The sequence below is a fragment of the Choloepus didactylus genome, chromosome 3, assembly GCF_015220235.1.
Source record: "Choloepus didactylus isolate mChoDid1 chromosome 3, mChoDid1.pri, whole genome shotgun sequence".
Classification (NCBI taxonomy): Eukaryota; Metazoa; Chordata; class Mammalia; order Pilosa; family Megalonychidae; genus Choloepus; species Choloepus didactylus.
The window spans coordinates 118,609,560-118,629,933 of NC_051309.1; the positions used below are offsets into that span (position 1 = coordinate 118,609,560).

Consider the following 20,374-nt stretch of genomic DNA (forward strand, 5'->3'; position numbering starts at 1 on the left):
AAATCAAATTTCTCCCAGTTCAGTACATTAGCCTCTAGCATAAATGCCTCCAAAGGAACGTCTGATGGTACCAGAATGTAACGAAAACAACCTTGATGTTTTCGATTTTCTCACTTCCCTTTGCCCATTTCTGGTTAGAAATGTGTGCTTGTGTCTGTATATGAGTGTGAGGGAGTGTTTGTAGGTGATCATAAACTTGATGAAGAGAAGAAGGATGCCTGGTTAAAAATCAAAGTAACAGGTAAGTGACTGTGCGAGGTGATTCAGTCTGAGTTGAAAAAGCTGAGATTTAGTGACTGAATGCAGTACTCTAGGCTACTGCTGCTGTCCCAGCTACACTTCATGCGAGTAAACCCCTGTGTAAACCCCTTGGTCCCCTGTTGTTCCCATGGGATCATGATTAACCTAGTTCACCACCAAGAGTGAGTTATTCATTCACTTTTTAATGCTCCTTGTATGCATTTTTTTTCAAAAAAATTTGACTTAACACCCCAACCCTGAATATTCGCTGCAAAAAGAAAGGCAAATACTTCTCTAATGAAAAATGTTTTGGTTTACATCATTTTTTACTTTATTAAAATCTATACACATATTCTTATATATTAAATCATTATAGAATTCATATTTTAAGGATCTGAGTCTCCAAAATTAAGGCATCTACTGTATTTTGCTCTTGAATTTCAAACATTAAAACATGAGAATACTCCAACCGACTGTTGGATTGCAAGTTTAAATGCAGCAGAATAAATTAGGAATGTTCAGCAATCTCAAGTAAGGAATTAACAGACTAGAGCCTGAACGAATAATCTTGACATGGTTTGATTATCTGTTGGTTTATCCTTATTAGTCACTGACCTTTTTATTTACAAACCTAAATGGAATGAAAATTACCCCTTTACAGAGATACTAAGAGAAGAGACACATCTATTCATTCTCCATAACTCTGGACATCTATCTTGTTACTCTTTCATGTCTTCAGCCTCTTACTGAGCAGTGAATGTTTATCTGTACACAACCCATTTCTCTTTCTGATGGAATTTTCTTTGGAGTCAGTGGAGCTGTCACTGAGCAATTCCAAGTGTGCTTCATTAGGTATCTGCAATACAGAACACAGAATTCCAGTGGGTAATCCACCTCTAAACCCAGGGAGCCTCCATGGGACTGACAGAACAGGCCAGCAAACAAGGAAAACAGCACTAATTATTCCTCCCTAACCCTTTTAGCATCTCCAGTAGGCATTTGAAATGTGATGTCAAGGTTAAATCTGGGTGTCTAAGCCAAAATTGGATAAAAATGTGTTTTGATTTTGCCAACTCCAGAGTGAGATTTCCTGAGGCAAACTCCCTTTTCTGCAAGCTCCTTTTCAATGCTTGGTCAATTTTTATAACAGTGATTCTGTCCTAGACTTAACAGGTTACTTTTGAACATCGGATAATAATTGATTTCTATAATAGGCTTGTGTTGTTAGGGAAGAGAGAGAAATAGCCCTGTTAGCAAATCACGTTTTTAATCATGAAAAGGACTTCGCTGACTGCACTGGTTGAGCAGACAAGACTCTAGGCACTGAGTGTTCCTTTATATGTCTTAGTCATAAACAAACAACAAATTATGCAACAGAGCCTCTCAAGTTTTGGCCTTTCTGTTTCCCAGACACAGGGAGTTCTTTCTCACACCCTGAGCAGTGCAGGCTGAGAATGGAAAGACCCTACAGAAACTAGGCCACTCGGTGCCTGATGGTTCTCAGGCCCAGTTTGCTGTTCAAAGTTTATACTTTAATTTGCTTCAGGACCAAACCCTGGCATTTTGGAGTCACACAGCTAATGCTTCAGCTGACTTCAAAGAGAAGTGTGTGGCAACTGGAGGCAGCGTCAGGTGGTCCCTTATAGAAAACTGAAGGCACTCAGAAGACATTATCATCTCTCTGTATTTACAAGGCCTGCTTTGCAGGCCTGAGTTCTTTTTGGTGGGGTCCTGTAAGAATGGTTTTATTCTTTTCAAACTCTATGAAAATCGCCTTTGAAATATTTTAATTGTGCACTCAAAATTGCAACAATAAGCCAACTCTCCTATAAGCTGCTTTTGTTGTAAAGGTCATTGTACATTTTTTTTTAAAATTGCAATCTTTGTTTCCAAATTCCTTAAGTTTTAATCTTTTCCCCTAAAAATACAGTAGCAGAATCTTACTTTGGTTCTGCATGGAAAATTGTCAGAGATCACACCTTCAGCTTTGGCTCCCGTGGCTGCTTCTAAAACTAAATCCAGAAAGATATAATGAAGAAGACAGAATTAAAAAAAAATAATAAAATTAAAAAATTAAAAAAAACTAAAAAACAAACAAACAAAAACCAAAACCAAAAATAAACAAAAAAACCCTTTTTGGTACCAATAGGAATATCCTTAGTGAAGAACAGAGAGCTAAATGTGATGTGTTAATGAATGTGTCACTATTAAGATTGCTGCTTTTAAAATTTTATTGTAGCATTCATCATTATCACTTACAGGTACCACTGAGCCTGACTATAGAGAGTATTCCCTAGGCCTCATCTACTTCATTCAAAGAAACTTCTTTGAGTCCATCATGAATAACGCTCAAGCTCTGTACTGGTTTTTAAGTCACAGTGATAGATATGCCTCAACCAATGGGTGCTTTTCTACTTGGCTCTTCTCGGGATCACAGTGCACACAGAATTGTGAGAAAGGCTTGCCAGGTTTGGATGTGAGCACTCTTGGAGTCTGCAGACAGGGACCATATTACAAGTAACTTAGGCTGAACCTCAAATTTCCCAACATTAATTACCTATTTTGTCTGCTATATTGATTCATGATATTTCGGCCTTATGCTGATCCCAGAGGCTGATAAGGGAACAGCAAAGTTGAATCTCAGAGTAATAACTATAGTAACAACAGTGATCTAATGTTTACCAGTGTCTGATGTTTCTCAATATGGTTTTATGGTGCTAATTTTATCTTATGCTCAAAACATCTTCCTGAGATTTACTGTCATTTCTATTTTATTTGTGAGGAAATTAACTAACAGTGAGGTTAAGTGATTTTTTTTCCCGCAGGTTAAGATTAAATCAATGGTGAAATCTGGATCAGAATTCAAAACTCCTGATTGCTAATTCAATGCTCTTCAGTTTGTGGTGGGGACTGCAGAAGTGTGACGAAAGATTAAGTGTAAAAAATTTTTTTCTATGATTGTGATTCTCCCAACCTGTCTTTTGACACATTTTGCATAATTAGAAATTGATTATAATTTAAAAAATTATATTTCTGTTCATCTGTTTCACATAATATTGAGGAATTGATGGAAAAACTAAAAAAATTAACTAACCTAATTGTATAATGTATGAAAAAAAGATAAATTCCTACCAGAGGCTGTAATTTTGAATACCAAACAACAGTCATCAAAAAATTAAATTTTAATAAGTGAAACAATCACAAGGTCAAATGATTTAGCATATAGCAAAAATCTGTTAGCCTGTAGCCTGCAAATTTTTATTTAAAAAATTTCACTTATTTTAATGATGCAATGCTGAAATGTTATCTATCCACTGCAGCATTTGTGGTGCTTCATATAATGCCAACATGCAGTTTTATATATCCCAGATATTGGAAAGTGAAGATAAATGATAATAATTTTAAAAACCAACAGTGTGATATTTTAGTAAAAGTTTAGATTTGGAGTGGTATGAGTACAAACTGAAAATTGTGATTTAACTGAGTACACGTAGCTGTTATTTTTCAGCTATTCTTTTCTAGTTCCAAATGCAAAATTGTACGTTCATTTCTGTCCTCCCTCACTTTTGTCACGAATAAGAAGATGCACGCAGGTGATGTATGACCAGACCAGGTTGAGAGTTGGGGGAGGGAAGGACACATCCTAAAGATCCGTGGACTGACCTGTTAGAATCTCATCAAGCTGGTCCACCATAGACTCTGCATCTTCTTTAGTGAAGCACATTGGTGGTTTTATTTTAAGCACATTTCTATGAGGTCCATCGGCACTGAGAAGCACTCGCTTTTCTTTCATCCTAAAGTGAGGGCATACAAATGTTAACTAAGATTATTCAAGAAGAGTGATGTGAACATGCTGTACCTTAGTATTCTGCATGCAAGGAGCCCACATTTATAAAGGGCTTGTGTCTTAGCCTTCCCTTTCTCGGAGATGTGGGAGGAAGTAAAACAAGACTTTCAAGTGAGTGGGCATCCTAGAACCGAAAAACCAAACGGGTGTGGGGATGGATTTACTTGTAGATGATGTGTTGAGCTTCGGCTGTGGCGGGGGTCCTTTTCTGCTGGTCCTTCACTAAATCAATTCCAATAAAAAGGCCAACACCCCTGGAGAAGGTGAAGAAAGAAAGCTTGACACACAATATATCAAGCACTGTGTTGTCCCAAAAAATCAGTGCTCTTCCTAATCTTCAGTTTAATTTGAAGCCAAATGTGATACTCTTTAAGGGTAATTGTTATTGATTCTGACTACGCCAAGGTACCAATCCAGTGTTCACAGCTCCTTCTAGTTTTTGAAAGAAGCTAGTTCTTTGTCATCCAGTTTTTTATCCTCCACTTACTTATAAAAGAAAAGGTTTAAAAGCAACCAATTTTTCCCTGCTATTTACTTTCTCAGCATGATAAGGATGGTAAATGTTTATACACAGCTATGAAAAATGTCTAGTTTTCCAGGATAGCATTTTAACTAATTTTTAATAGGTCATTTAGAGTTACTTAAATTTTGATCTTTTGGGTGCCAAAGTTACCGCAGTTTTACTTGAAAAAAAAAGTATAAAAGTCAGGAAAGATATACATCCAGATATTAACAGTGGTGATATCTGGGTATGGATTAAGAATGATTTTTGTTTTCTAGTTTTTCAGTGTTTCCTAGATTTAGTTTTAGGTAATTTATTTTAGGTTTATGAGATAAAATCTAATCTATTTTTATGTTAGAAAAATGAGTCACTACATGATGACTCCATGATAAACATACCTGATATCTCCTATCAAAATGTGCTTAGCCTTCTGCTTGTTCAGTAACTCAATAAGATAATTCCCTACACGTGTGGCATTTCCTTGAAGGTCCTCATTTTCAATTATATCCAGCACGGCCAGACCAACAGCACAAGATACTGGATTTCCTCCATACTGTTAAAAAGAAGATCAATGAGAAAATATAACAGTTGAATTGGTGGCACTGCTTCATCCATGAGAAATTGGCTCAAAAATAAGCAAATTAGGTTTTAATTTCAATAAAATATTTTCTGTGATAATAGTTTCTTGGATTTAGAGTATAGCAAAATCACTTATTCACGATTGAGTGCAAATTCACTCCAATTATATTCTCCATGCTGCATAACTGGTATGAAGGACTCTCAGGGAATTTATTGGTTTGTTCAAACAAAAAACAGACATTGCATTAGGAATTAAAGATTTGGGAGTGTGGTTCAGTGAGGGGAATACAGGTTTCTGCCCTTCAATGGCTTAGTGAAAACAACTTAACAATGATATTTCCTTCAGGCAATTTATATCTTTAGATTTGCATCTTACTTTTAGCTGTAACAAGTCCAGTTGTGCATGTTTCACAAACTATAGTAATTTCTCCAAGCTTAAAGATTATGACTTCTGAGGGCAAAACCATGAAAGTAAAATTTCCCAAAGATAAAAACAATACCTCAAATGGCATCCATATAACATTTATAGTACCAAACCACATAAATACTTTAAAAGGGTTTGGGAATTTAAATATAATACAAAACACACAGGAAGCATATATCATCTGTTAATGAAAATATCATTAATTTTCATAGTTTAGCAGGAAAGCCATCTATCATTAGAACAATTAATAAGAACATTTTAGGAAGGGGAAAGATACATCAGGAAATATGCATGGAGAATTGAGCCAAACAGAATAAAATCTGGTTAGATCAAAGTTTGGCTAGGTCCCGCGGTGGTTAGCTGGCAATTCTGAATTTTATTTTCTTCCGCTTTGGCAAAAAGTGTAAAAACAGTCATTATTTATTTCCTCTTAGTCTCAAAGTCAGAGAGCAAAAGTTACCGTGTTGAAATACTCCATCCCAGAGCTGCTGAAAGCCTCTGCAATTTCTTTGGTTGTTACCACACATGCCATCGGGTGGCCATTGCCCATTGGTTTTCCCATCGTGATGATGTCTGGAACAAAGTCTTCGCCATGCATCTGGAAGCTCCAGAAATGTTTCCCAATTCGGCCAAAGCCTACTTGAACTTCATCAGCTATAAACACACCTTCTGCTCTGTGGATGTGCCTGAAAAGCAAAGGGTCAATCTAATGCCTTTAGGTCACTGAAAGTTTCCAAGCCCACCCATAAAGATACAGATTATTGAAGATATAAATAACATTTTTTGTTAACATGTAGCCTGTAATCCTTGTTAAAAACATTTCAGTATTCAACATGTCAGCATTCAACTCACTGGATGTCATATATCATATGATGTATATATAATCATATTTGCTTCTATATTAGATATATTCTACATTGCTGGGGATTGTGCTGCTTAAAGTAAACTATATTGCAGTATTTTAAGTGGGAAGTGAAAGAATTGAGTAAGAAGTAGTTTTTCACAGGGTTGATCTTCAAATATTTACTAAGTGGTAAGGCCTGGGCATCAGCCAATTAGAGAAGATGCCAGCCCAGGGCTGGAGCTGGGGGTTGGAGGCACTCCTGCAGGACCAGATGTAAACCCTTCATTTGCTGGATCTTGGGAAGGTGGGGAGTGTACAGGAGTACTGGAGTTAAATTTCAATAATTTAACAACCAGTATGGCCCTACAAAATTGTACTTGCCAAATATCAGCAGTTTTCAGTAAAAAACTATCACAACGTCCTCAGTTTTACCCTGGATGCCCAAGTCAAGTACATACTCTGCCACTTTCTGGAAGTAGCCTGCTGGAGGAATTATTTGTCCGCCACAACTCTGCATGGACTCAGCAATAAAGGCAGCAATCTGTACAAGAGAAGATGGGGTCAAAGTTCACTAGATTCTCCTTCTTCCCCCTGAAAAAGAGGATTTCTTATAAACTAGTTATTTCAATAAATGGTTTGGGATAGATGTGTGAAAAAAGGCAAATAGGCCATCTGGTTAAAAAAGAGAAAAGAAAAGAATCAGTTGCTTGAAAAGCAACTGCTCTGAAGCATTAGTTTCTGAAACTCTAGGGTATTAAAGAAAACTACCATGAGAAATGTAGAAGATGAGAGGGTGCCTTCCATTTCTCCATAATTAATTTAAATACAGTGGTTTCATTAAGATGAAGTTTTGATCAGTCTTTGATATGAACCTCGAACAAATCACCCAGATTCCAGGCATCATCGTTGTGCCTGCTTCCACAACCTGGTAAAACAGGACTGCCTGAAGCTGGAATTTGCCCTAAAGAAATGGGAGGGTGGTTGGTGACCACACACCATGGTTACTATGCTATATTTCTAGTTCTTGCCCTGAACCAGGCTTAACTCAACAGAATTAAGCAGTTCTCAACAGGAACTACAGATGATGTCTTCTAGAGGCTAAGAGAGGAAAAGTAAAAAATAGATAATGCTGAAATAAAAAGAGAAAGTGCAAAAGTGGATGAGATACGAAGTCAAGAAAATCAAGGCTCCAGTCCTGACTATCCTTTAGTTAACTATATTACCTTGGGTTAGTTTTTAGTTAGCTTGTTTATCTGTAAGATGAGGCTATTGGTCTAAAGAAATATAGGGTCTATAAAATTCCATGAATTCACAAGCATATTTAATATTCTGATGTATCCATCTTATATTTGCTCATTGCTTTCGGCATTGTTAACATTTGTGTGGCACTTTAACAGACAGCATCAATCCAATAATTCTTGAAGGCTAGTGTTCTCAAAAAATTATGCATCCCTCTCTTAGCAGCAGAACATCCATATGGTCTTGTAAATGTAATATTTCCCCCCTGGAAACAGTGTTTACTCTCTGTGTAAATAGGTACAGGCTACAATTGAAGAGGAAAAGAGTATGAAGCACCCCACAGCAGTTAGAGTTTTAGGTCATTTTTTTCTCTGCACAGAAATAAACACATGAAGATATGAAAATAAAAATGGCTTCAGAGGAAAACAGAAGAAACAGTTAAGAAATGCAAATGACTATCCAGTTATTAAGACAAAAATATTTGCATTAATTGGAAAAAGCGAGGGCTTCATTTTTATCTCAAGGTTCTTTTCATTGCCAACTCTATGCCACGAGCCATTTAAAAACAAAGTGTATGTCAAGTTGTGTTACAATTACACGTAAGTAACCCCCAAATAGGAAGAGAGTAGGGTGAAGATTGAGAAAATGGAAACATTTTTTTCCTGATCTAGAAGATTCTGGTTCTGTCTTTGAAGTCCAGGTCTGAATTGAAAAAAAATTTTCTGCCTTGTCCTAACCAGACGCAGATGCTTCCCAGGCTCTGTGGTTTCAGGAAGGCTGATCCAGTTCAAAGTATGTCCCAAAGCTCCTTTGTGGGCCTCGGAGTCTACTCTGGTCCCGAGGCCCAGGGCCACCCTACCTCCTCCTTTCACTATATATTGATCCCTGGTGCTACTCTCAGTTGGATTAGTCTATCTCTCGGCTCTAACTTTTATTAATTCCCTCTTCTCCAGTCCCTGTGGACCAGATACCGCATCCCAGAGGGAAGGAACATAGTGATTGCATTTGTGGTATAAATAAAAGTAGATAGTCTTACAGACAGTACTATAATAATGCAGGTTTTGAAATATGCACTAGAAAAAAATGTAACCAGAGAAGAGCAAAAGAAAATTTAGATCTTGTCTTTTTTCACCCATCCAGTTTATCACTATGATTTCAATCCATTTGACAAAAGATGTTAAAATATTTCCAAAGCTGTAAATACAAACCTTCCTTCCAGCTTTATGAGCTTCTTCAATAATTTTCTTCACCTCATCTGCATAAGCAGTGGCTGGGTCTGCATGGTCTTCTCTATATTTTCCTCTGTAAGTATCTGGATTTGGTGCCTGAAAAGATCAAATGAGGCAGTTTCTCATTATTTGCCCCTTTGACAAATAAACTTAAAAAAAACAAAACAGTATTTCCCTACAAGGGTATATTAGAAAGGTATTCAACTGGATTTAAGTGACTCTAGGTTCTTTTGTTGTTCTTTTTCCATAACATTTCTGAATACTGTGAAGAACTGATGTCTTTGTACTGTGAACAGGAGATCAGATTTGCTCCCAGATCCAGCCTACGTCCCCTTTCCCATAAATAACAAATCCAAATCAACAAGTATGATATACTATTTGAAAATGTAAACTAACGGAAATTGCAGTAGCTATTCTTATATTGAAAACAAACCAACACTTAGCAGATCACAAACTGTTCTGACTCACAAAGCTAAAGAGTGCCTTAGCAATGTTTCCAGATCTTAAAAATAAGAGAAGGTACTTGCTGATTATTGTAAGAAAGCAAGCCTTCTTATCCTTAATATGAACATACCAAATGAATTCCACTGTTTCAACAACTTAGAAGCTTTCTTTATTGTACTTAATAAATCTATATAATAATTTAGCTAGAGCAATTGAATTTTAAGACATATACTTTCAATTCAACTTTGAGTTGCAAGTTGGCATAAGTGATAGAAAAATTAATTGATGATCAAGGAGCACAAAAAAATAAAGTGATAGCTCTATCTAACATACTCTCCCACCATTCTAATTTGCCTATTGTAATACTCATCAGTGGATTTTAATCAGTGTGATTAGCTTGCTCTTTAACTTTAGTAAGTCACATAACTGCTCTAGATCTTAGTTTCTTTTTCATGGCTTCATTTTGATGAAAGGGTTGGACTAGATTATCACTAGGCATTCTTTGAGTCTAACATTTTGATTCTAGGATTTTTAAGATACTTACCACATGTACAAATTCTTTCTTGACATCTTTGCCCTTTAGAAATTTGTAAGGACTTATCTCAATTAAAGATGACAGGTGACCATGGTAAGCACTAAACAGAAAAAGAACAGTGATCAAAATCACTCAAAGAAGGATACTTTTCTAATATATTAAAAATATTATTGCATATGTAAGTGAATATCCTTGTTTTTAGGAAATATATATGGAAGTATTAAGTAATCAAGGAACATGATGCATACAATCTACTCTCAAAAGTTTAGAAAATAGGTAGACAGACAGATACATGGATTGATAGATGAATAGATAGGACAACATGGCAAATGTGGCAAAATGCTAAAAGCTAATGGATCTGGGTATCTGGGTGAGGGTTATGTTGGAGTTCTCTGTATGGGTTTTGTATTATTTTTGCAACTGTTTTGTAAGTTTGAAATTATTTCAAAGTAAAAACTTAAAAAATAGTATTGAATATCATCCAGGAAAAATCTCAACGTTGGTGCCAGATTTTACCACATTGGATTTAATTTTTTCATGGCAAGATTGGCCATTTAACTTTTTAATGCAGTTTTACTGAGATATATTCATACATTGAGACATATTCAGACCACCTGAAGTATGGCCATTTAATTTGTCCAGTTCTCCTTACACAAGCAACAAAACACATGCAAAGCCAAGTATGCAGCCTCAGAGACTATTTTTAGCAGGAAAAAAGTAAATTTCCTTGGATTATGTTATATCTGCTAGGTTAGATTGCCTAAATATGAAAAACTATTTTCTATATCTTCATGAAAAACTTTGGGTGTATGTATCATTTAAATGTATTTGATAGTTATATTCTAGTAAATTTCAAAAACAACTTTATAGACTGGGCATGTATTTCTGTTTGTGATGATTTTTAAAGGATATTCAATTGCAAACACTGGGCAAATACTAACTGGGAAGGAACAGGAGGTCACTTCAAGAAGAACTAAGAATGAGAAGTTATCGAGTGACTATGGAATTCCTTTCTCTCACTTAAATTACTTGTGGTTTGATATTCTTTTTTCTGTTTCTTGCCCATAGATATAATTGGGAGACCTGGAAAGGAAATTACAAAAGATCTATTATAATAGATAAAGCAAGCACAAGAGACTTGCCCTACCAGATATTAGGCATCTTACAAAGCCATAGTAATAAATTAGTATGGTATTGGAATAAGAACAAAGAGGTCACTGGAACAGAAGGAGAGCTTGGAGATACACCCATACACAAATGGTAACAAAGTGGATGAAAATTTTAACTATCTGATTTTACAAAAATGAAAGATTTCTGTTGAAGGATACCACACATAAAGTTAAAAGACAGAAAATAAACTGGGAAAAGACATTTGAAATGTCTCAAACTAAAAGGGATTAATGCCTTAAATAGTGGTTCTCAACTCTGGCTGCATATTAAGATCGCTTGGAGAACTTAAAAAAAAATATCCTGTCTTCTGGGACTCACCTCCAGAGATTCTCTTAAAATGAACTGGAGTGGCAACTGGACATTGTCATTACAAAAAATTTCCCCGGGTAATTCTCAATCACAGTCAAGGTTGAGATCTTCTGATTTAGAAGCCAACAAGAAAGGATAGAAATCACAGCAGAAAAATGGGAAGACTATGAACAGGCAATTCCCAGAAAGGAAATCAAGAAAGCTTCATAAGCATATGAAGAGATACTCACAGTCATAATCAGAAAAGCACAAATTAAAAACAACATTGAAATATCATTTTATAACCATTAGAATGGCAAAAATTAGAAATCTGGATAATGTCAAATGCTGGCGAGGAAATGGGAAGATAAGAACTTTTATGCATCCTGTAGATTGTTGTAACCATTCTGGAGACCAATCTGGCAATTTTTAGTGAAATTAACTATGCTTATAGTACACCCTATGGCCCGATAATCCTGTTTCTGGGTATTTATCCCCAAGAAATTCTCAGAAGGTCCGAAAGAGGACATGTACAAGACTGTACAAGGCTGCTCACTGCATCCTGCTTGTGGTAGCTGGGAGTAGAGGACAATCACAGCGTCCACCACTGGGGAATGTTATGCAGTAGTTACAGCCACGACGCCCACTGGGGCAGCCACTCGCCACATATGGCTACTAAGCACTTGAAATGCAGCTAATCTGAATTGAGATGAGTTGCAACTGTAAAATACATGCCAGATGTCAAAGATTTATACAGAGTAATGTTTGTATTAATTACATGTTGAAAGGATCCAATATTTTTTATCTATTTCAGTGGTTAACTGAAATAGATGTTATTTTTATGATAATTACTCCATTAATTAGACTTCGGTAATCTGAAGTATTAACAACTTTTACCATTCTAAAGACCAAATATAACTGAATTAAGCTGTAGACCTACACTGTCCAATATGGTAGCCACTTGCCACATGTGACCATCCAACACTGGAAATGCAGCTGGTCTGAATTGAGCTGTAAGCATGAAATGCACATTGGATTTTGAACACTTGGCATACATACAAAAATGTAAAATATCTCAGTATCTTTTATATTGATCACATATTATGATACTATTTTGGACATAGTAGCTTAAATAAAGTATTAAAATTATTAAAACTAATTTCACCTGGTTTTTTTTTTCTTTTTAAAAATGTGAGGCTACAGAAAATTTAACATTGCTTATGTGACTTCCATTATATTTCTATTGGACAGTGCTGAGTTAGAAGAATAGAATATATACACACCTAGCAACATAAAGTTCTAGAGACAGTCTAACTCAGAACCAGAAATAGATCTATAGCAATTTCTGCAAAATTAAAATAGATGCATATAAAATAATACATATTTTGTAAGAATACAGAAATAAAAGATATAGATGAAACACATTAGAATAGTTGCCACTTAGAATAAATGGCTGGGGGACAGAAGCTATAGAGAATGGAAATAAATGAACAAATCAACTGTGATAGGCTGAATAATGGTCTCACAAAGATGTCCATGTCCTAATCCCATTATATGGCAAAAGGGACTTTGTACATGTGACTAAGGATCTTGATATGATTGTCCCAGATGATCTGGGTGGGTCCAATATAATTACAAAGATCCTTCTAAGTGAAAGAAGGAGGTGGGAGGTGGGGGTCAGAGTTAGAGAAGGAGGCGTGATGATAGAAGCAGAGGTCAGAGTGATGCGACTGCTGGATTTGAGGACTGAAGGGGGCCACAAGTCAAAGAATGTGGAAGGCATCTAGAAGCTGAAAAAGGCAAGGAAATGAAGTCTCCCCTAGAGCCTCCAGAAGAATGCAGTCCTGCTGGCACCTGGATTTTAACCCAATGAGACCGATTTCAGATTTCTGACATAGAGAACTGTAAAAGAATAAATTTCCATTTTTTTAAGCCACTAAGGTTCATTAAGTTTGTGGTAATTTGTTACAGATGCACTGGAAGACTTGTTCACCAATATAAAATGAGAGGAGCTTAAAGAAGGCCAAGAAATGAGGCACAAGTTTAATTTAACCCTCTGCATCTGAGGCTAGTCAGGTGATGGGTGCAGAAAAATAAAATGAAAAGAAAAAACTAATTCCCTAGTAAAGATGGCAGTTGTCAGATTTCTTATTCAAAAGCATTCTTTTTTAACTGGGGAAAAGCTATACTCATTGGCTTAAATTATCAGAGTCCCAGGCCACCCTTCAGAGAGAATAAAATAAACAGAATGTAATAATTTCATGTTTGACAGTAAGACCAAGTAGTGACTATTAAGAATAGAAACAAAGGAGAAAGAACTAAATTTTACTTAGCTGTTTGTTTTCTTTAAAAATTTGCTCTAAATTACCTTCTAAATTCATTATAGTAGATAATTACAAGAGTGAATGGGATGTTTGGATTTTTAAGAAATTAATTGCATTTTTATTTAGGAAAAGACAGTTGACTTACTTACACAAAGCAGTAGCTCAATAAATAGTTAATGTGTGAACTATAAGCCCTGATTCAAAGCCCAAGAGGCCACGACCCATGGCACCCAATAGAGCCTCCCCCATTTGCAGAGCTTAGAAGGAATAAGGATTCTGAGCTTAATCTGGACTTGATACCTTAATAAATAATAAATATCCTAGTGCCATATATCCACACTCCTCTACATCTGTTCATAGTATTAGTTTGGATAGGATCAACCTAATTTTGTCTCTGAAGGAGCATCTTCCTTAGAAATTCTGCACTTAAGACTTACTGGTCTAGAGTGATCACGTCTTGGTGGCCTCTGTACTGCTGAGCCAGGCGTAAGGCTAAATCGTTGGCTTCGGAGCTAATAAGATAACATATGAGAGAGGGGACGATGTAATATAATCTGTTTTTAAAAATATCAAAATTTTAATTACAAAAGTTGTAAGATTCAAATTATTCAGAAATGTAATTTATAAATTGAAGTCTCCCCCTTACACTTCAACCTCCCCCACCTAAAATCTCACTTCACCCTTCTTATACAAGTTTCCCAGATGTTTTGAAAAAAGAATGAAATAAACAGAAGAAAACCAATAAAAATTAAGGATATGCTGCCTATTTCGAACTTTAGTCCAGTTCACTTGAATCAGTAGGTGACTAACTTTGAGGACAAGAAGACTGATCTCAGTGTCTGAGGTCTACTGGCTTGGCTACCAAACTATGTTGTATTGATCCAGTGTTTGATACTAGTTTTATTATCTATGAAATGAAGATCATAATTTTTCTACTGGATTTACAGTGTCTACCAGACAGGGAGAAGGAAAATAAATATTTGGGGACTGTTTACTATGTGCCAGACATCATCCTGAGTGTTGTATTTGTATTTTTCCTCAAAACAACTCTGCAAGGCAATTATTACCATCTCTTTTTAATGGATGAGGAAACAGTGTCAGAGAGGTCAAGTGACCAAAATAAGGTGTCACAGCTAAAAAGAGGTCGAGCCAGGACTTAGAACAAAGCCCGTCTGACTTCAAGACTATATTCTTTCTACTATCCCAGGCTCTGTCACCTCTTGTCTATGGGGTCAGAGATGTTTGGGGCTCTCCCTCTTTGATTGTATAGGATTTTCTAGAAATGAAAGTCAAATATTATGATATTTCATTTACTGAAGACAAGAATGCTTTGTAACAATAAGTTAGAGCCTAACATTTTTACAAGAAAAAAAGAGAATGAGCTTTCGGTTATAAATTTGGCTTCAAAACATCTCATTAAAAAGAAAAGAGTGAATCACAGAATCATATAATCAATCAAACATTTATAGAATTTCTAGATTTATATATATATGTAATTTTTAAAATATGAGCTTTTGCTGTGTATATAGCTTCCTCCCAAAAAAAGCATTGCTTTGCAAGTTTGTTTACATTAAGTTGTGTTTTCAAAAACACACTTTTTAATGTCTGCATAATATTCCATAGAATGGATGGATAATAATTTGAATTTACAGAATTACAAAGTTGGAACATATATCTATTCATCTGAATTTCCTCCTTCTTTCCTTGTGTTTGTGCTGGGGAAAATATGTTCAACTGCCTAGGAAAACAAACAAATAAAAAATCTTACAAAAGTTACAGCTTGTTTAATAGAGTTCTTTCTTTGCTAAAATTCCTCATTCATGCTTTGAAAGAACCATGTGGACCATCAAATCCTGGCTACTCCCTCTACCACATCATTTGACTCATTAGGTTTCTCACACGAACACCAGCTTGAATATTTTTGCCATGGTTACTACCCAAGTGTCTATCCTTTTAGGAATACTTAAGGGTATGCTTTCCTTGTCTTTCTCCAAGGAAACTATGGTAATAAAAAGTTGTGAGCATGCACAGATTAATTATCAGACTACTGTCATAGGCTGTGCTCAGAAGCCTTGGAACATACTGTCCAGTGTCCTATGTACAACAGGCTCATGTAGCTAAGTAGAGAAACCAGGAAGGTCAGGTCCCTGGTGCATGGTCACTTAGTAAATGGCAAAGATCTTAGGAAACCTGTTTAGACATCTGTGTTCTACCACTTTTCAAAAAGAAAAGTACATGTGAAAGGGCAGAAAAAGGGATTGGTGGGAGTGGGGGATGGGTGGGAAACCCCAAAACATACCCTGAATTTGTAAAATAGCAAACAGAGAGTTTCTCTGGCAGGGTTGCTGAAAGGCGCTTGGCATACTCAACAATGCTGTCGTGGAGAAATCGAGAATTTGTATTTAGCAGTTCCATCTGTTTCATGGCAGCTTTGACCACTTCAGGGTGACAGTGTCCCACTAAAATTTAGCAGACAAAAGTCCAAAAAATAAATTACAACTCTAAGTGCCTTGGAAATGAGAGGAATTCTGAAGTGAAAAAGAAAGAGAGAGAGAGAGAGAGAGAGAGAGAGAGAGAGAGAGAGAGAGAATAAATGGAAGAAAGGAAGAGAAGGAATTTCTTTCCCTTCCACATTTTGCTGCAACTTTTCTCTGCTAGTACTGCTGGCCTGCAAAGGAACTGCAGCCACTGCAATTCCTGGGACAAATATTAACGGTCTCAAGTTGGCTATACCTCATAACTGTATCCTTCAAAGCACAACAGACAGGATGTTTACCATGGGCAACGTTGTTGATGCAGTCCAAGTACTGTTCATCTTTCTCATCAAACATATACTGCCTCTGGGCTCGCACTATTTTGATGGGATCCGCAGCAAAGAAAACTTTACATGAGGGTCTAGAAATAATGAAAGGAAAACACTTTGGGTTGGTAGGACTGCTCAGTATTTTTCCTTCTTATTGAAGGTCACTATCAGTGGAAAATTATGATTACATAAAGGAAAGGGAAAACACAACCTGGGTGACATGCAATTTTTTTTTCATTTCCTATCAGCCTGGAACCTTTTACCTTAATCCCCCCTCATGACACTGCTCCAGTTTCTTCTGCTTCTTATGTTAAATTTACCATGATTTAACAACTCTCTTCAGAGGCACCATGAATCAACTTCTGCGACAGCTCTAATCATATAAACCAATAATAAATTTTCCTTTGGGAAATTTTGTTCTACCAGAAAAAAAAAACTTTTTTTTTTTTTTTTTAAATTTGGAGGTGCAGTTTATATCAGGAACTATATTATCTAGTTTATAAATATTATCTTCTTTAATCCTCCCAACCCAAATAGGGGTTACTATCATTCTCATTTTCATAGGTAAGGAAGCCAAGACACTGAAAAATAGCTTGCTCAAGGTTACACAGCCAGTAAGTGAAAAACAAACCAACAAACAAAAACAGAATTTGAAACTAGGCTGTCTTATTCCACAGCTTGAGCTAGCAGACAGCACTTTCTCTTTGTAATCTAATTATACAGAAATAAACACCTCTAAAAGTAAAATCCAAGTCACTTAGAATTAAATACTATGATGGACCTTTTATAGATCATTTTCATGTCTTTTGGGTGGTCCCTGTTCTATATCAAACGTTATCTTCTCTCCTTAAAAAATGAAATTCAACTTCATTTTTTTTTCCTTCTAAACCCTAATCCACTCTTCTGAGCATAATAAAACATCATCTACAGTTTTGGTTATTTGGATGAATATCTGGAGTGTAAAGTTTAGCAGCGTAGAAACATCACACTGTTCTGTTCTTGGCTCTATGGACATTTAAGAACTGAAACTGAATATATATTTTCATTTTGGTGATTTTGTATGCACAAAAAATACCACATACATTGGAGTAGTTTTGGGATAATTCTGTACTTAAATTGATGCTGGTATTAAGCACCAACAGCTAAAATGAACACAGTATTTAATGAGAATTTCTAATTGTTTCAAACTCAACTGTATCAACAAGTTAAAATCCAAAGAACACCTTTGTTATAAATATGGGTTGAAACCTGCAGATTTCATCTTGCCTTTTAAACATACTTTCTACCATATCCCTCAGTCTTCAAGCAAAATTCTTCTTCCCTTCCCCATTCACAGAAATTGTTCTGCTCACGTCAGAAATGATTAGGTTTTCACTGGAATCTAACTATATAGGATTAAAACTACCAGAAAGTGGAGGTGATTAGAAAAAGGTCTGGTGACAGAAGAGAGAGGAATTTGACTATTTTGATCCCACTGCCGGGTTGAGAGAGATCCAAATAACATACTGTTCCAAACCATCCCGAACCTTCCAGGTTGAGATCAGGGACCCTGTCTGAGAAACTGCCCCGTATTTTCTCTGAATAGGGTACTGGTTCTTTTCTTGCTTTTGACACCCAATCCTCTCTCCTTTTCACCTATCCAGATGCAGCTTGCAAGTTAATTGCATATATATTTGTAGACAATTGATTTCACAGTAGTTAAGGGTGGACCAATGGCCACAATTTATATTTATATATACCCTTTCCCAAACCAAATCACAATGCACTAACACATTTATTAATCTTCTGTGTTCGCGCCTGTGAAGTAGAATGTTACTCTTACTTTCATACAAGAGGAACTTACGGGAATTTGGCAGAGGTCACACCGATTTAAGGCTATACGCCAGAGGTGACACGGGACTAGGAGGAAAGCCCAGGTCTGACTTTACGTTGACTCCTGTACCACTCATTATATCAGCAAGTTGTTTGTAACACATGCAAAATAAAAAGCAGACTAGGGAGGACATTGCATTTTTTAAACTTCGTGAGGGCTTGTTGCGGAGCCCAGGGTGGGTGAGCTGCATCTGCGAATGAAGTTCCCGCTTTCGAAGCTTTTCTACCGGATTAACCAACCGTTTACCCCTTAACCAAATGTGCAAAGACAGAAAACTTCCCTATAAAAAAATCTGTCAGTATGAGTTTGTTTTCCTAGCCATCACCAAAAATATTTCTGAACTCCTAATTTTCAAAAGTTTTTCGGTTTGGGGCGTTGGGAATAGTATTCAATCCAGCCCCACCCCCATTCCCCTCCCCCCTCCCCACCCCCTCTCCCCCTTCGACCAGCGCTCTAACGCGCGGAAAGGCGACCTCGGGGCGCTTTGCTCGAGCCCAGCTTTCCCCCGCTTGAGGCGCTTTGTGGGACGCCCTGCGGGCACCCAGTCGCAGCCCACAACCGGCCTCCTAGAAGTGCTACTGGTCCGCTACCTCCGCGGCCCCCGTCGCAGAGGCGCGGTCTGATGTGCGCGTGCGCAAGTGCGGCAGGCGGGCTGGACGCGGCACCTTGAACACCGCGCGCAGTCGCCTCTGTAGAGGGTCGGCGTACTTGGTGTCTCGCTCTTTGGCATCTCGTTCCGCGTCACCACCCCTTGCCCTGAACTTATTTCTCCTGCTTTGTAGTTCGTCGGGGAGTCCTTACCCGATGTGCTTTCTCCTTAGCGCCAGGGTGTTCTGCTTGCTGTACAGCTCGCACATGGTGGTGGGTCCGCCGGGCGCTGCGAGGAGTCTCCCCTGCCCGGTGGCTGCGCTTCCCTCCCGAGTGCGGGGCCGGCCGCAGCGGCTGGCGTTCAAGTTATTCCCTTTGGGGTTCCCTTGCCCTGGGCGTCGGAGTTTCCTGGTGACATCAACCAGATAGGGTATTCTCCTTTTTATGTCTTGCCCTGCCTTTGCCCTTCGCCAAGCCCCTCCTTCTCTTCCCCTTCTCCGCCTGGTGACTGCTTGTCATGTCACTGAACTAGCCACTCATTCGCCACCCACCCCCGCCCCGGTCTGACTGGCTCCTGCCCCTGCCCTGCTGATGCCCACTTCCCCTCCCCATCCCTGTTATTTCTGAAACTTGCCTTTTATTTTCCTAACTTTGCCTTGCCTTCGCCTTTCTTCCTCCTCTGTCTTTGAATTTCCTCCTTCCACTTCTTTTCCTTTTTTACCTCAGTGCATCCCCCACCCCTTTTTTAGTAAATGTTCCAAGATAGGTGCTCCAAGACTCCAGTTTTCTTCATTCTCACACTAGGCATATTTCAATAACAATCTACCATTTACTCAGCACAGGCAAGTCAAGTGTGCCGAAGTATAAATTATATAGGGACTCAGCTTTTAATCTCAGTTGAGAGTGATAATGTGTAAAGTATAGTTTCAAACAAGTACGTTAACAGTCACTACACTTTCAGTTTCTCTCGTATTATACATTTTACAAAGCACATTCATGTGACTTAACTCTTTCAGTCCTCAAAACACCCCTGAGAGATGAACATGAGAATTATTAATATCCCATTCAATAAATGGGGAAAGTGAGGTTAAGCCAGTTCCGTGATTACACATCTGTTTGGTGGGGAACTTGGGATTTGTCCCAAGTTTCTTGACTTCCTTTAGGATGGGCTTTTCACATTGATCAAATTTGAAGTTAAATTTGAGGACTGAGGGAAATTTAATTAACCATAACATTAAATTATGAATTATTTTAAGAGCTAGAGAACATTTTGTTTAACCCCTCTGTTGTGTAGATAAGAACAGCGAGGTACAGGAAAGGCAAAGGCTTATTCAAGGTCACACAACTGCTTAATCCCATAGAGTTATTTTATTCTCTCTGTGTTTGGAAAGGGCAGCACAGAAAACCTAATTTGCCTGTAACAACACATTTGATAAATATCTGCA

At 37.4% G+C, this 20,374-nt stretch overlaps 1 protein-coding gene across 3 annotated transcripts; it reads right to left on the reverse strand.

Annotated features, from left to right (window-relative positions):
* Positions 1 to 535: 535 nt before the first annotated feature.
* ETNPPL (ethanolamine-phosphate phospho-lyase) lies at positions 536 to 19,364 on the reverse strand. 3 transcript variants are annotated; one of them, XM_037830436.1, is made up of 13 exons: positions 19,143 to 19,364; positions 16,442 to 16,560; positions 15,965 to 16,124; positions 14,103 to 14,177; positions 9,893 to 9,983; positions 8,884 to 9,000; positions 6,895 to 6,977; positions 6,053 to 6,278; positions 4,988 to 5,142; positions 4,252 to 4,341; positions 3,904 to 4,034; positions 2,185 to 2,252; positions 536 to 1,096 (listed from the first exon to the last, which is right to left on the reverse strand). In XM_037830436.1, exons 1-13 carry the CDS (start codon positions 19,196 to 19,198, stop codon positions 968 to 970), a joined length of 1,500 nt encoding a protein of 499 aa, XP_037686364.1. In that variant the 5' UTR covers positions 19,199 to 19,364; the 3' UTR covers positions 536 to 967. The 3 variants fall into 3 exon arrangements, with proteins under 3 accessions (XP_037686364.1, XP_037686367.1, XP_037686365.1); XM_037830439.1 differs by lacking the exon at positions 16,442 to 16,560 and having other exon boundaries at positions 19,143 to 19,345; XM_037830437.1 differs by lacking the exon at positions 2,185 to 2,252 and having other exon boundaries at positions 955 to 1,096.
* Positions 19,365 to 20,374: the final 1,010 nt, after the last annotated feature.